Source organism: Helianthus annuus, chromosome 16 (genome assembly GCF_002127325.2).
Source record: "Helianthus annuus cultivar XRQ/B chromosome 16, HanXRQr2.0-SUNRISE, whole genome shotgun sequence".
Taxonomy (NCBI): Eukaryota; Viridiplantae; Streptophyta; class Magnoliopsida; order Asterales; family Asteraceae; genus Helianthus; species Helianthus annuus.
The window spans coordinates 167,373,703-167,391,644 of NC_035448.2; the positions used below are offsets into that span (position 1 = coordinate 167,373,703).

General features: G+C 34.1%; 1 protein-coding gene across 1 annotated transcript; it reads right to left on the reverse strand.

The window, feature by feature from the left end:
* Positions 1-13,505: 13,505 nt before the first annotated feature.
* On the reverse strand, positions 13,506-17,339 carry LOC118487943 (acyl carrier protein 1, mitochondrial-like). The gene is made up of 2 exons (XM_035984858.1): positions 17,060-17,339; positions 13,506-13,884 (listed from the first exon to the last, which is right to left on the reverse strand). Exons 1-2 carry the CDS (start codon positions 17,255-17,257, stop codon positions 13,708-13,710), a joined length of 375 nt encoding a protein of 124 aa, XP_035840751.1. The 5' UTR covers positions 17,258-17,339; the 3' UTR covers positions 13,506-13,707.
* Between the last annotated feature and the right edge of the window lie 603 nt (positions 17,340-17,942).

Below are 17,942 nucleotides of genomic sequence, written 5' to 3' on the forward strand. Positions count from 1 at the left end.
ATCCATAGCAATGTCAGAAAAGACAGATGTAGGTGTAGGTAGCGGCTGTAGTAACCCTGGTGTAGCTACTCTCTCATATTTAGCCCTTTGACAAGTCACACATTCTTTCACAAAAGCCTTCACATCTCTGTCACACTTCTTCCAATAAAACATACTTTTCAGCCTATGAAGTGTAGGTGTATACCCAGAATGTCCCCCTGATGCAGACGAGTGGCACAATTCCAGAATTTCTTTTCGTACATCAGCATTATTACCAATGAGTATCTTGCCCTTTCTTCTTAAAACATCATTAATCCAAGTCATCTGTTTAACAGGTACCCCCGACTTCAAAGAATGAATAATAGCCTGTACTTGATCATCCTGAATCCAACTGTTTTGAATTTTATCCCACAGCAAGGGTTTCACAGAACCAATACTCATTTGGAATAGGGTCAAACCTTCTACTCTTGATAGTGCATCAGCCACAGAATTTTCACTACCCTTCTTGTAAACTATTTCATAATCATAACCCACCAATTTTGACAACGGTTTTTGTTGTAAGGGTGTGTTAACCTTTTGTTCCAAAAGATATTTTAAGCTCCTCTGGTCTGTTCTAATGATGAAGTGTTTGGTAATCAAATAATGATGCCAATGCTTGACTGCCATAAGAATGGCCAGCAATTCCTTTTCATACACTGACATAGACATCTGATTGATAGAAATACCCTTACTAATGAAAGCCAATGGATGCCCTTCCTGCATTAGTACAGCCCCTAATCCTTTTACAGACGCATCAGTTTCAATAATGAACACCTTAGAAAAATCAGGTAAAGTGAGAACAGGGGAGTTGGATAATGCATGTTTAAGCTGATCAAATGCTCTTTGTGCCTCTTCAGACCATACAAATCCCTCTTTCTTCAACAAATTAGTGAGTGGCTTAGCAATACCCCCAAAAGATCTGATAAATCTTCTGTAATATCCTGCTAACCCCAGGAACCCCCTCAACTGCTTCACTGTTTTAGGGACAGGCCAATTAATAACAGCAGAGACCTTTGATGGATCAGTAGCTACACCTGTTTTAGTTATAACATGCCCCAGGTATTCTATTTGTGCCCCAGCAAAAGAACATTTAGATTTTTTGGCCATTAAAGTATGTTTCCACAGCAATTGCAGAACTTCTTTCAAATCTTTCAAGTGTTGTTCCATTGAAGAACTATATACCAATATATCATCGAAAAAGACCAAAACACATTTCCTCAACAGTGGTTTAAAAGTTGTATTCATCAAAGCCTGGAAGGTTGCCGGTGCATTAGTTAACCCAAAGGGAAGCACTAAAAATTCAAAGTGTCCTTGATGGGTTCTAAAGGCTGTCTTATAGATGTCTTCCTCATACATTCGAATCTGATGATAGCCAGACCGTAAATCTAGCTTTGAAAAGACAGAACTACCCCCCAACTCATCTAACAACTCATCAATTAACGGTATAGGAAAACTGTTTTTTACCGTAGCATCATTTAACCTTCTGTAATCAATGCACATCCTCCAAGTGCCGTCTTTCTTCTTTACAAGAACAACTGGTGCAGCAAATGAGCTTGTACTTTCTCTTATGACTCCAGTATCCAGCAACTCCTGAGTCATCTTTTCGATAACATCCTTTTGTGCAGCCTGATATCTGTATGGTTTTTGAATTATGGGTTGTGTGCCTTCTTTAAGAATGATTTTGTGATCACAAGGTCTTTTCGGAGGTAAGGTATTGGGAACAGCAAAAACATCTTCATACTCCTTCAACAAACTGTTTAATACTTCTTCCTGTCCCTTGTAACTCACATGAGGTGATTGTCCCTCCGAAACCATACTAAACAACTGAGCTTGAGCCACTTGATTCCTGTCAGCCAATATTTCTTGCATTTTCTCAACAGAACATAATGAAACCCCTTTATTTTTAATCCCTTTTAGCTCAAAATCACTACCATTCAACTGGAATTTCATTGTTAACTCCTTAAAGTTCCATGTTATATCATTGAGACTGTGTAACCATTGTATTCCCAAGACCATGTCATAATTGGACAATTGAATAAGGAAAGCATCAGCTTTAAACCAGTTCCCTTGCATTGTCCAATGCAAATTCTCACTCATTTTAACACATTTCATTTGATCCCCATCAGCCACTATGATGTCCATGGGCTGAATGGTCTTAACCTCAATTCCCATTCTTAAAGCTAACTTTTCATCTAAAAAGTTATGGGTTGATCCTGAGTCGATCAATATATGTATTGTTTTTGTGCCTATCGACCCAATAACTCTCATGGTAGAATAAGAGGGAATACCCATTATAGCATTCAAAGAGATATGTGGTTCCGGCATCTCTACTGCTATCTCCTCTTCATACTCATCACCCATTTCCTCCTCATTTCCCTCTTCCATTATTTCGATTGAAAATAGTTGCTTATTTTTACATTGGTGAGTAGCACTAAACTTCTCATTACAACCAAAACACTCACCCCTGGCCCGCTTATCAGCTATCTCTTTAGGGCTTAATCTTCTAGAATTGATAGGCTTAGCTTTAATAGGAGGTGCAGTCAATAAAGGTAAATTAGAAGAAGTATTATCAGCAATTGACTTAGTACTGTAGTGGTTATTATTCTTTTGATGAAACACATTAGCATTATAGGGTTTATTATACTTAACACCTTGTATAGCCTCATTAGCCTCATCTTGTAATCTTGCCAACATGTAAGCTTCAGGAATGTTCCTTGGCCTTAACAATCTCACTGGGTATCCTATTTCAGGTTTTACAGCCCTTAAAAATAAACTCACTGCATATTCATCACACAAATTTACCTTAGTGAGACCCAAATCAAATTGTTGACAGAATTCTTGTAAGGAACCTTTCTGTTTCAAAGCAGCCAATGCCCCCATTGCATCTTGAACCATTACTTCAGCAAATCTTGTTGCAATGAAGTTCTTATACTCAGCCCATAACATTCCCTCAATTGAACCACCTCTTGACTTAACAAAGGATTGATGCCATAACAAAGCAACATCTTCTAAGTGGATAATTGCACACTTAACCTTCAATCTTTCTGGAGTCTCATCTACCGAAAAGTAGTGTTCTACCCTACATAACCAACCCTCCACATTTGTACCATTAAACTTTGGGAAATCCATCTTTGTTACCTTATGGAATTGCCTCTGATATGATTGATCTTCATCATCGCTACTGGTACTTGTACGAAACCCATTAGAAGAATCATTCCTCCCAATTCTTATATTCTGCAAATTCTTGAGAATCTCAGACATTTGAGACTTCATTTCTGCCATATCCGCTGAGTTTTGAGTTGTTGCCACCTTAATTGCTTCTAATTCCGTCAGATTCTTTCCAGTGACAGTCTCCAAACGATGTACTGCTGCATCACGGTCCTGAACTCTCTGTTCTAGGGTTTGATTTAGGGATTGATTCCTGGTCGTCATTTTTACCAAATTGAAGTGAATTGACTGAAAAATAATCAATTCAGAATTGAAATGAATTGAATGAATTTGATCGAACAATGATCAAATTCTGTAACAATTGAACGGGACGAAATTTGACCTAACAATGGATAATCGGAATTTGAATCGAATTACGAATGAATTGAATTCAAGAGCTTGCCGAGGAACGGAAGCTCTGATACCACTTGATAGAACGAACACAGAATCAAAGAGAAGAAGAAATACGATCAATCAAGCTAATCTCATTAACAACCAGTGATCCTACTTATACAACCGTTAACTACCCTTAACAACCATCTAACTAACCTGTTAACAACTAACCACTTCTTTTTACACTTAACCCCCCTCTTATTACAACTATTACACAACAACCCTAAACTATCTATCAACATTTACAATATTGACCCTCATACTTTTGTCTCCTAACATAGAGATTATAAGATCTAATCTTTATAAAAGCACCAAACTCCCATTATCGTTGTTTGGGTGTTTTAATTTGTTTTTTATGTTATTTCAGCAGTTGGTTTTGCTTTCTTTTCCCAAATAAGGAGGGTTCCATTTTGGCCTATACAATGCATATGATGACTACCCTTTATCTCTTCCACGTTGGGCCACATATGGCCATCCTGTTGGTTCTTGAAGGTTGTAAACATATATTTGAAATTAAAAAAAAAATAACAACCCATTACAAAATTAACCTGTTGGTCAGTTCTGTTTAGACATAATGGAAAACATGAAAACATACCTGATTGCATCAGTACAGGCCAGAAGAGAATCCAGATGGAGACGCAACAATAAGGTTTGACATGATTGTCAGCTTGGTCTGGTTCCTCCTTAGGGTGTAATCTAATGATGGTGATGATGAGAAACCGACAAGGGAATCGGTTAGGAGAGGGAGGCGAGATTGATGTTATGCGTTATTAGGGTTTGTGAAATTGTCTAACCCTTTAACCTCCACATTATTCTCCTTATATATGCACCCAGGAGGAAACCCTAATTAGTTAATAAGGGTAATTAGGCCCATCAGCAATTACCAACTAATTATTTAATAGGATTGTTATATATTTTGATCCATATAATGTAAATGATTATAATGGCTACTAGATTAAATATAATATAAAATATTTAATCTTACATTCTCCCACTTAGCCGAGTAATCATTTACTATGAGTATTAGATAAGCCTGATCAGGAGTTAACACTCATTTTAGTCTTAAACAAGTACTATAGCAGAGAAATACAACCGTTGAATCATTATGCGACTCAGGACCCCCATTAATCATACTATAGCCTTAATTTAAAACCTAATCGTCATGATCAAAATACGCATAAGCCCTTTGTTTGATTTGTAACTTTATTTGTCTATATACCATTATGTCGACTTGACATATTCTTAGAGACATACAAAATCAAACTGGTGAGGAAAATTAACTAATACTTAGTCATTCATAGTACGATATGCAGTTGCGCATGGCCATTAATTAATACCCGTCTATGAGCTCTCTTAATAAGACTTATGGGTAATAGCCCTTCAGTTATAGGATCCTTAAGCATATCATGAATGTATTCGATACAAAACTTAGTTTCCTCAATTCGTTCATAAACAAATAATTAATTGCGTATCGAAATTTAATGCAGCACCTCTTGAACTGTTACTGTTCAAGGAGTTATGGTAGCTGACTTTATCACACTAATTCTTCAAAACATTAATTATATGGAGTTAATAAACTTATGAGTCCACTGATAAATTTCCAACAACATTTAGTGACTATATTATGTCATTATAACTTAGGTTGTTAATATCAGTGCATTATGACTCCTCCATGAGATAGGTTTTGTCTGCTGTCATAAAGATATACCCGAAATTACATTTTGTCATCTTTGAATATCACAAAGTTAAAGTAATCAACCAGTTTTTAGTTCTCACTTTTCTTCAAATTTTAGCCTCTCGTTTCTTTTAAAGATATTGGTAATACTCCATTAGATGCTTCACATTAATCTAGACATATCTAGTGTGTTGCAATGTGAGTAATATCTAAACGAGTATAGACTTAAACTTACATAAGGCTTCTAATTAATGAAGCATAAATAAATAATCTCATTTACCATATTATCCTCTGAAGGAGAGCAATATTGTTTGTTACATATGTAAGGACCCATTTCAGGTTAAACTTATGGAACGATACTATTGTCCCATTGGGTCTATCTTGGTACGTTATGATATCTATTACATAAGAGACATCTCTGAGATCTATTATATCAAAGTTTGTGTTAACAATGCTTTGACTTATGTAACATATACTTGTCAAAAGAATATCATCTATATAGACAAGTTTATCTTAGTTGCTCCCACTCATTTTGAGGTAGGTACATTAATCCACTTGATTGTTGATGAAAATAATTACGTTAAGATTTCATCACATTATGATGTTTGCATTAACCCATACATGGATTTTATTGGCTGATGGAGAAACTGTTCTTTAACCTTAAGTTTAAAACTTTCGGGTTGTCTTATGAACATGTAAATATGTCAGCCAGTTGTTAGGGAAAATTGTTTTTAATGTTCATCTAATGTAGCTTTAAACTATTATAAGCTACTAGAACAGTGATGATCCTCAAAGAAATCTTTTGATAATTTATCTCTTCCTAAATATAACCTTTGACAATCAATCATGCTTCTTAGTGTCTTAACGCTTATTTCAGGATTTGGTTTAGTTATGAACACTCTTAGGTAATTCAATCAAATCCCAAACGTTATATGAACACATAAAATCAGTTTTACTAGAAAACTGTTTTATTCCATTTAGAAGATTGACTGACACTAATGGCTTAATTAGAAGAGATAGGATCAGTAAACATTTCCAAAATCCATTTCAACTTCAGTTAGGGAGGTTACGTAATCATCAAAGTTAGTAGGTTTTTAAACGTAGATGACCTCCTGAGTTGATTATTGGGTTTTAAAAGTTTCAGCTTTATGGATTAGCTCTTGGTTAGGTTGCTATCATTTTCATTCTAAGTTTTGTAAGAGTTGGTGCAGTATGGTGTACAAGAGGTGTAATCGGAGTTAAATTCGAAGTGAAATTTAATGACACTCTTCCCCCCGCCTCTTGTATTCCTTGCAAGTCATGATAAGGACTTTGACTGCTCCCACTGACCTTAGAAATCTTTAGGAACTCAGCATGCTTAGGGTCAATATTTAACGACCAACAAATTCTAATAGAGAAAACAAATTAATGACGTTAGTCGTTGTGATCTCTCTTGTTGAGGATTACGTTAGTTTAGGTAAGAAATCCAAGTGTGCCCACAATTAAGTAACAATGAAACTTTTGTAAGAGTAGCATTAGATTTTAATGAGACAAGTTATGATAGAACAGTGTCAAGATGGAGCAGTGTCTTGTAAAAGAGGTGTAAATTGAGGTAATGTGAAATTTTCACTCCCCCACCTCTTGCAACTATTGCAAGTTATTATTAAGACACTTAATGCTCCCACTGATCTTTAACATCTCTAGAAAAGCTACAAGAGAAGTTTCAATGAGCTACGTGACGTGGGAACCTATCATATATATGTTAGACTTTATTTGATTTCTTTAGTGTCCAGATATCATAAGAAACTTTAGGGACATATTTAATAGAAATCTTGTTAAGTATATATGAATAGATTTCTTCTAAGACCGTGAGCCATATGCGACAAAAATTTAGATACAAGTTGATAGTCTTTTAAATGATAAATGAATTATGTCTGAATATTCCATTTGGAATAAGTTCCATGAATGTCAATGAATGACTTATGATGGACCCATACTTATTCCTTAAGCCAAGTAATATTTAGGGCTGTAACGTCATGATTTAAAATCACTTAAAATGAGAGTATATGAATAATCATCCTCATTAACCATGTCATGATTTCTCATGAATTTTGGTTATAATGGATGAAATTTATAAGTCTCATTTTTTTCTTTTGTCAAATTCTCATTTACATGATGACAAAAAATGTGAAAGTGTAAGGTATCATCTAGTTTTATCTTAGGAATGTTTCTATCTAGATATTTAGAACAAATAAGATGAGAGTTTAAGATAAGTGTGACTTTATGTTGACTATGCAAACCTCACAATCTTCATAACATAGCCTAAGTAATGATACTGTATTCTGATTAATCTTCAGAATATGTAAGGTATCGAAAAGCGTTGTTAGAAGACTGCTTATTATGGTCCTTATAGTCTTAACATTTAATTTTGTCACTAACTCTCACGTTAGTTATTTGTTGACTTCTGGTAAGGAAACGTTTAAAAACTAGAGTCAACTAATCATGTGTTAATAGGAATATTAAAGAATTATCAGACTTAAATATCATTAGTAAGTGACTATCTAATTAATTTATCCAACTGTTCTTTAGAATAATGGATAGTCTCGTTGCTTATGCCTAGTCTAATGACATAATTATGCAGTGAGATTTTCCCTTGAAGAACCTTAACGTTGGGATTAGCACTTGTAATTTGTCTATGGACCTTAGAACAATCATCTCTTAAGGTTTTAGTGGTTGTAAGATGAATAACATCTTATTTTCCAGTTTCAAACATTTTTTTCTTTGTATATATGTTGATTATCAACACACTCGTTATACTTTGGTATTTTTTTTTGAGTGTTATAGTTGATTTATAAGGCATCAAAATTGTACAAGTGAAAATCTTAGTATGTAATGTTCTGGAAAAATGTACTTATTTCCATGCGTAAGCCCTTAACTTTATGGGTCATGGTATTGTACATTGTTATGTATTCATATATACCACTTAGCTTTATAATTTATAATTTTAAATGAAGGCATGCATCTTAGGAATTCTAGTGATTATTCTACAATTATAGATTAGTCTTAGGAAAGACTTAATCTGGAATAACCTTTTAGTGACAACACTTATTCTTGATTATCATAAGAGACATCATGTTCGATTTATCCTAATCATCATGCTCTACTTTTCTTCTGTAGTGCTTTATCAGAAGAGAGCAATAGGATTATCGTGTCTTAAGAGATAATCAAGGATTTAATATAAGAGCCAATTCTTATAGAAACTTTAAATAAAGCAAAACATATTAGATTTAGTAATTAGAGTGGATGAGATATAGATTTATAGAAGAAAATTATAGTGAGTAAAATTATGGGTACTAAGAATAAGGCAGACAAAATGATCATAAAAATTTATTGAGGATCATTAATATAAGGATCATTATGTGAAGAGGTTGTGATATGTCTATTACTAACATCAAAATAATAGACTACTTAAAGTTCTACTTAAACGAAGACAAATCAGCTTTGGCCAGAAGTGTAATCATTTAAGCATGTGTGCAAAGTGGTTGTAACAAATCAGCTTTGGCCAGAAATTGAGACAATCACTTTAGTTATGCAATTGTTAAGTATGCCATCTATGAAGGAATTAAATCAGCTTTGGCCAGATATCAAGACATTCACGTTTATGATGCACACTTAACATAACTTTCGTAATACTTGAACGATAAGTAGATGCATCAAATCAGCTTTGGCCAGAAGTGACACATCAGAAGCTCATTCAAGTTAAGCCATTTTGGTTTTGTAAAACATTATTTGATCCTCATTAATTAACTAACTAATTACAAAAACCAATCATTTAATAGCAAACCACCTGTTAGCGCGGATCGAACTCCGTTGTGAGTTCGCTGGGGGTTGCAGGGGGACAGCGAGCCCCCTGCACGGGGTTCGGGGCGGAGCCCCGAGCTAAATCTTAGTTCACATTAAACAGCCTAAAATAATGAGGTTTCGAGTGAGATCTCGACTCAGTTATGAGATCTCGAGTGAGATCTCGAGTCAATTATGAGGTCTCGAGTGAGATCTCGAGTCAAGTCTCGACTCAGCTTATAACATTATGAGGTCTAGACTCATTAATGGTCTCGAGTCGCAACCTCAGTGTCTCGAGTCGTAATCATGGTCTCGACTGCTGTGAATTATGAGATCTCGACTCCTTATGAGGTCTCGAGTCGCAACCATGGTCTCGAGTTGTGACCTCAGTCTCGAGTTGTGAAGATTGAAGCCCTTAGTCGAAACCTCAGTGGTCTCGAGTCGAGACCTTATGATCTCGAGTCGAAGTCGTTGTCTCGAGTTATAAACATTTGAGAACACTTATGATTTCGAGTCGAGTTCTTGTGGTCTCGAGTCGAGACCTTTGTCTCGGGTGGTTAAAATTTATCTCGAAACTCCTGTTACAGCTGTGAATGTGAAAACATAACTGAAAGTTCGAATTCTAAGAGATTATGAGATATGGTTTCCTGTTTTAAGATGATCTAATTTTATCAAAAAATATTTCGAAAATTATAACTGTGTATCTTTTATCAGTTTTCGAATAAACTTAGAAGATAAAATTGGATCAAAACAGGAAAAACAATCAATAATCCTAATTACATTCCAAAACATAAAGGAATTTTCGAATTTTTCCTAAGAACATGATGAACCCTAAAAATAAAACATAAATTATGGAACCCGAAACCTGAAAATTAAAGCTTTTTACAAACAGATTTCGGACTTGATTTTAACCATTATGATTTCGAGTCATTTATTTACCAACTTAATCATTTAAACAGTGATATTGAATCACTCGAAACCGGCTGTGATGTTTATAAAATTTATAAAATTCTGTTTTCATGATTTCAATCCCAGAATTAATGGATACGAAAACAGAACTGACTAATCAACATATGCTCTGATACCACATGTTGGTCAGTTCTGTTTAGACATAATGGAAAACATGAAAACATACCTGATTGCATCAGTACAGGCCAGAAGAGAATCCAGATGGAGACGCAACAATAAGGTTTGACATGATTGTCAGCTTGGTCTGGTTCCTCCTTAGGGTGCAATCTAATGATGGTGATGATGAGAAACCGACAAGGGAATCGGTTAGGAGAGGGAGGCGAGATTGATGTTATGCGTTATTAGGGTTTGTGAAATTGTCTAACCCTTTAACCTCCACATTATTCTCCTTATATATGCACCCAGGAGGAAACCCTAATTAGTTAATAAGGGTAATTAGGCCCATCAACAATTACCAACTAATTATTTAATAGGATTGTTATATATTTTGATCCATATAATGTAAATGATTATAATGGCTACTAGATTAAATATAATATAAAATATTTAATCCTACATAACCACCTTGAAATTGTGTGGTCACATGACTCATATCATGTCATATATTTTGAATTTTTTTGCTATGTAGTTACCATGATTAACTACTTTGCAACTGTTTTTATTGGTTTTCTCGGCGCGCGTATTTTTTGAGTCTCTGTGTTTTAGTGGTTTTACCCACTTGAGTCCAAAATCAAAAAGTTTAACGCTCTCTCTAACCGCTCATTTTATAACGTTTTGAGTCCTGTGTTTTAGTGGTTCCACTTAAGTCAAAAATCAAAAGTACAAGTGTTAAAATTAAACTCAAAACGTTACAAAATGAGCGGTTAGAGGCTCAGGACGTTAAACGTTTTGATTTTGTGGTTTAAACCATTAAAACACAGGTACTCAAAATTAAAAGTAATTCACTCTATATATTTTTATAATTTTGATATATAGATAGTTAAGTGGTCTTTCAATTTATAGAATTTTCTTTGATATTTACCACACTTAATGCAAATTATTTGGTATTAATCATCTACCAAAATGGTAACTAGTTATCAAAGTATTTGGTATTTTACTTAAAACAGTTGCAAAGTAGTTAATCATGGTAACTACATAGCAAAAAATTTCAAAATATATGACATGATATGAGTCGTGACAACACAATTTCAAGGTGGCTAATTTTGTAATGGGTTGTTATTTTTTTTTTAATTTCAAATATATGTTTACAACCTTACCAACTATAAAAAAAAGGCATAAATGTCAATTTCAATCTCAATTAAAATACCAAAAAACTTTCAAAAGAAAGTTTGAAATTTGGTGAACGACCAAAACACACCCCTTTTTCTCCTACTTAAACCAAATTCATTTCTTAAAAATCCAAGAAGCATTTGCTATAAAAGAAATGTTTTCTCCTTTGTGCTCTCTTCCATTCATCCTCTTTACCCTCTTCTTTCTTTCAATCCATGCACAAACACTAATTCATGGCACTTGCAAAGTTTGCTCTCAACAAGATCCAACAGTGAATTACCAATTTTGCACCACCTCTCTTGAAGCTGCCTCAGGAAGCCGTCATGCTGACGTTAGAGGCCTCGGGAAGATCTCACTTCGACTAACACACACGAATGTGAGCGACACAAGGTCTCACATCAAAAACTTGTTGAAAAAGAAGGCAAGTTCAACTCAAAGGATGCGTTTAGATGATTGTTTTGAACTTTACTCCAACGCAGTCACTGATATCAAACATGCCATGAAAAGTTACAAGTCGAAGCACTATGAAGAGGTGAATGTACTTATAAGCTCGGTTATGGATGCGGCTACTACTTGTGAAAATGGGTTCAAAGAGAAGCGTAATGTTGTTTCGCCTTTAACTAAAAGAAATAATGTGACTTTTGAATTGTGTGGGATAGGGCTTTCGATTATACATATTCTTCGAGTTGGTACTAAATAACTTGAAGAAAGAAAATATAATACACAAAATCATAGATTAAATCATGTAAAGTTTGCTTATAAAGATTATTATTTGAATAATCAATATTGTTAATTTATTCCAAATCATGGTTTTTGAGTTTCGTTTTTTCTTGTTAGATTGTTATAATATTTGATTCTTCCAAATATTAAATTTTGGAAAATATTCATTGCATGAGAAGTCCTATTATTTCATATTCTTTGTGTGAATTGATTGTTGGTTGTGATTTTGGTTTTTTTTATGCCATCGAAACAATACATTTTAAAAATCTAATTATCCACTATTTTTATATATCTAAATAATATAAGTATCGTTTAAGGAACCAAAAAGTAATTACTTTTTCGTCATAAAACAAATGTCTATCGACTATCGTTATATTTTAGGTTGTCCCAACATATGTCTACCTCTAAATTAGTTATCACTTATTAAAGTAGACTAGTTAGATATTTCTAAATCTACAAGCATTTAATAAGGATAGAATTTCATTTCATTATCATACAATGTGCTAACACCTTTTTCTTAAGTGAGGGAATAATTTTTAATTTGGTAAATTTGAAAATATTTGTCGGGCTTTATGATGTCATTTCACATGTGTTCAGTTAAGATATGGGCATTGCATGTATCCCACACGCAATCATCCATTTTCCAAATTTTCATCACATTTTGGGACCATAACGAAAAGCCATTGTTGTATATGTGGTCTATAACATCTTAATCGAACATATAACAAACCTGGAATCCAAATTGAAATTACAAAATTATGACGAAATCTGGATTAATCTCTGAATCGTATGAGAACTATCATATAAACTTATCTGCTGGTTACACATAATAATTTATCAGATTAGACATAGATCACTATTGTTGAAAATTGAATTTGATGATTCTAAAATATGACAAAAACATTATAGGCCTTTAAATCATCAGCCCAAATCAAAGACAATTTTAATGGACCGAAACATCATTTAATATGCATTAACATTTAACAATCTCAAGGACATTATCCATTTAGTGGATTGTTAATAAATTAATAATATTAAATATGTTAAGCCCAAAATTATTAGATTAATCAAACTAATAATTAAATAAGAGACCCAAATAACATGTTAAACGAGCCCGCACTTCCGTGTTACCTAACTCGAATAATCACCGAAGTTATTATATCGATCAACAAGTTAATCCAATACCCTAAAATCCGTTGATAACATTAAAATTACCAACACCCATAAACAGGTGTAGTTTGTAGAACCAAATGATTTTGGATTGTTTTTATTATTTTTATACCATGATACTACAAAGTAGCTTCTCAATTAGGAGCTTTTAGCGGTGTATTTTAGAAGAATATAGACTTTAGCTCTCACATCCAAACAATGTTTTTATATTAACGAAAGTTTAACATGAGAACAATGAAATAACATGTCATACATGAGTCACAAATGCAAGCAAAAAGCAAAAGCATTACCAAAACCATGATATAATTTCAGTTAACAAACATGCAAGTATGATGATGAAGTCACAAATGCTTCTAATTATTTTCCTGGTCAAATTAAGGTTGACTTCAACTTATACAGTAAAAGCAAGCATCACAACACAAATTGAAACCAAAAAACAGATCAATGCTGGAAACTTTTCTAAGGTTTTAGCTAGCCAATGGATGATTATATACATACTCAATTGCAAGGGCACACGAGTCAATCTTATCAGCTTCTTTGTCAGGAATCTCCAACTTAAACTCCTCTTCAATGGCCATTATTATCTCCACATTATCTAAGCTGTCCAACCCCAAATCCTTCTGGAAATGAACATCAGGAGTCACCTGCACATGTTTTAATTTGTAGGGTTTCAACTTTAGGGTCCATTCAGTTTTTCAATAAACTATCACAAGGTTCGTAATCAGTTTGAAGAACTTCAGCACCGAGTTATAGATGTTACATCATCGAAAAATCCATCAATACAAAATTTAACTCTATATTGTATACCCTTTTAACACAGTCTGATCTAATAACTTGCAATATAATAGTAAATTAGACAGGTTTCACATATAAGGCACTCATAGATGAGAGGATTCAAGGAATAAGTAAAAATTCAAATACATTATACCCTTATACAATTAGCAACTTGGGTTATGTCCCATTTGTTTAAAAGTCACACCTTATAGATTATTTTACTCACACCCTTTCATTACATATTATATATACACATACAAAATAGGACACAATGTTTGGGTAAAGGGTTACGAGTGTTATTTTTCAACCCCTATTCTTATCATCAAGCCATATAGAATCGGTACATTCGTTATTGAAATACTGAATTAAATAACGGAACGGTGTGTTCGTTGGTAAATTGATGTATCCGTTCCCAAGGGATACGTCATTTCTCCTTAGTAGATTGAAATTCTGAAATAAATAAAGGTGTGCAGATTCATAAATTGATGCCTCAATTTATATTTTTATAATAATTTATTATTCACTTAAACTGCATCGTGTATTCCTGTTTTCCATTGCGTTGCCTTGCAAACTTGCATGTTGTTTTCCATGGATAATACTTTATTCACTCAATTGTAATTTTTATCCAAAAGATGCCGGTTACAAATCAATATTAAAATACTGAAATAAATAACGGAACGGTGTGTTGCCTCAGATCTAGCGAAACGGTTAACTACGTTATGGCCGTCAATTTTTCTCCAGAGGGACAGCGGCTTACCGCCATCGGTCACCACCCGCGACCGAGGTTGTTGTATTTCCCTGCCGCCACTGCGTCATTTCTTCCTTTTTGATTCGTTCATTCCTATGATGTTAGTCGATGTGATGTATCCATGCTATCTTTAATTTACACTTCATTCCTATAGATATTTTATTTACTCTTCATTCCTATAGTATTAGTCAATTCATACATTTAAATATGATGTATACATACCAATTTCTTTAATTATTTGATATATTTTGTATAACTGTGTTTACGCACCGAATAGATTATTATCAATTGAGTGTTTACGTGCTAAACTGATTATCAGCAATTGCGTATTTTCAACACATGAATTGTGATTCGGTTTCTGCAATATACCGATTTCGTTTCTTGAACCTCTTATCTTTAGCATTGCTATTATTATATGATCATTACTTTACAAACTATGATGTTTTGTATGGTATTTGAGTTAATCAAAGGTGAGTCTCATATTAAGCATTTCAATTCCAACTTACCCTAGAGGCTAATTGGTTTCAGCAAATGAGAAATTATAATCAACATCCCGCCGCAATGCGCAGGTTAACGTCTACTCGTTACATTTACAAATAGCATGAGAACTTAAACTAGATTTTCTCGTTTGTCGACACCTTTGTATTACACTAACTGTGCAAGTAAAATAGAAGAATCATACAAATTATTATATATAACAAGTTAACGACTGAAATTAAGACAAGATTCATCCTCACCAATCACAATTACCAGTTTAGATATCATCAAAGTTAAAAAAATATATATATATAGAAATGGTCAAACCTAAGGTTCTGACATTGAATTTGTAACTAGGTTTTATTGGCATTTCATTGTATCCCAATGGAATAGTAAGCCATGACAACAAACTCTCATTAGTCCCATTATAACATAATACCTTTCATTACTACTCAAATAACTAACAAAACCTTGATTTCAATGTCCCAATTCAGAATAGCTGAAAATTTTTGAGTTTTTGACTCTTGCAGTCTAACACTATGGTGTTTGTTTTTCTAAGAGGTAAAATGTTTGCAGTTTGCAGACCACATCTGTAGAAGAAGAGGTGGACCAAACCTATGCAGTCTGCAAGAAGAAGGTTGTTAGTTTTTTAACGTATGTAGACTTCTAATAGGAACTTGTGGTGGTGACGGACGATGGTGGTGGGTTGTAATGGACGGTGGTGGCGGGTGGTGATGTTTAACCCTCTGCAGACCTTAGAAGATCTTAGAAGTGATTGGGCCAAGTCTGCACCAAGAAGAGCTCGCGCAGACGTTTTTTAATGAAACGTCTTCAGAAAAACAAACAGTCTGCAAATGGCAATGTCTGTGCGTGATCTGCGCGGCGCAGACAGAAGAGCCTGCGCAGATCTTTTTTAGAAAAACAAACACCACCTATGTTTTTGAAGGGACAGATTGAAATATTTCGAATAATATAGTAGAAATAAACATATAGAAATATCATTTCTTTAAAATGGTTACAAAGATTGATCTTATTTGAGGCTAAAGTGCTAAACTGATAAGCTCATAAGTTGTGCAAGATAAACCTATCATCTTTTCCAGAATTTCAATAAGCCCTAGAACTTATCCAAACACCTCCTAACAATAAGTTTGTATTTAAGCCTATGCAGTTAATGCGGTAAAATATCGGATATCGGTAAAGGACTGATATTTGAAATATAGGTTATCTCGGTGAGATACTGGTGGGATATCGGTAATTTTAATACAATGCAGAATTTATATATATAGCAATTTAACACCAATAATTCAATATATTGGTTATATCGGTCAAATATCAGTGATATATCCGTTATATCGGTCAAATATCGGTTATATCAGTCAAATATCGGTCAATATCACCGATAATATCGCTACCGATATTTTGACCGATATTTGACACCGATATTTTACTAAGGGACCGATATGACCGATATATCACCGATATCTCACCGATATTAACTGCATAGATTTAAGCATACCAGATTCACCTCAGTAAGTGACAGTCTTATTGCAGTATCAAAATTCATAAGTAAATAAAATGGCATCGTCGTTATCGTCTAAATCTAAGATAGCAATACATTTATTTCAAATCAAACAATGACAACATTTAATCACAACAATCACAGCATATCGTTAATTCAAACTTTCAAAGAACGGAGCACAAATCATCTCCACGATCTAATTAAACTAGGTCAAACTAAAACCAAACAGAATCAAAGCTCTACCTTAATCAAATAACCGAGATTAAAAGTTGAATCTGAGAAGAGTGAAGAGTGAGAATACCTTAGAAGGATCGACTTTAGGGAAGCTCTTGACGATATCGAGGATTCTATCAATGACTTGAGTCTTTTCGAGATGATCATCGTGAGATGACATTGAACGAACGGATGTGGTCCATAGAGGAGTGAGAAGCTTGGATCCGTTAGCCACCACGGGGACTCGTAGGTGCCCTAGGATTGCTGCTCTCAACGCCGACGCCATTTTTGCACCTTCTTCTTCTTCTTGATCTTCTCTTACCTAAAAACAAAAAAATAAATAAAAAATCAGAAGGGTGTGTGACTGTGTGGTGTGGACTGTGGACTGTCGTGTAGTGTAGGCTGTGTAGCGAGGCTTATTGGGCTATTCTGACACCCCTAAAGCCCAAACCAACCCAAGTAATGATAAATATATGACGGTCCAAATCAGAGGTGCACGTTTCAAGCTTTCGGCCCAAACGAGTTTGGGTTGAAACCGGGTGGGGTTGGGTCAAGAAAGTTGAGCCCGGTTTTGGTGAAACTGGTTTCTTAAGGGGAAAGAATCGTGTTTTGACCAGTTAGGTTCGGGCTTGGCCAGTTTAAAACCAGTTCAAAGTATAGCATGCCAACTCGATTTCAACCCTACGGATTGGTTGGAGTTCAAAACCAGGTTTGATTCCAAACTAGTTTTTTTTTTTTTTTTTTTTTTTTTTTTTTTTTTTTTTTTGCGTAACTAAAATCAATATATGGCACTTGTTCAAAATAAAGTATAACTTTATAAACAAGTAAAAATGTAATTATTAAAGCGAATTAATTAATTATCCAAAAACATCGTTATTCCGTAAACACTATGTTTACAGTTTTACCAAACACGTTCAAGTTATATACGTACATTTATTTTTTTAGAGTAAATTACAAAAGTCGTCCTTTAT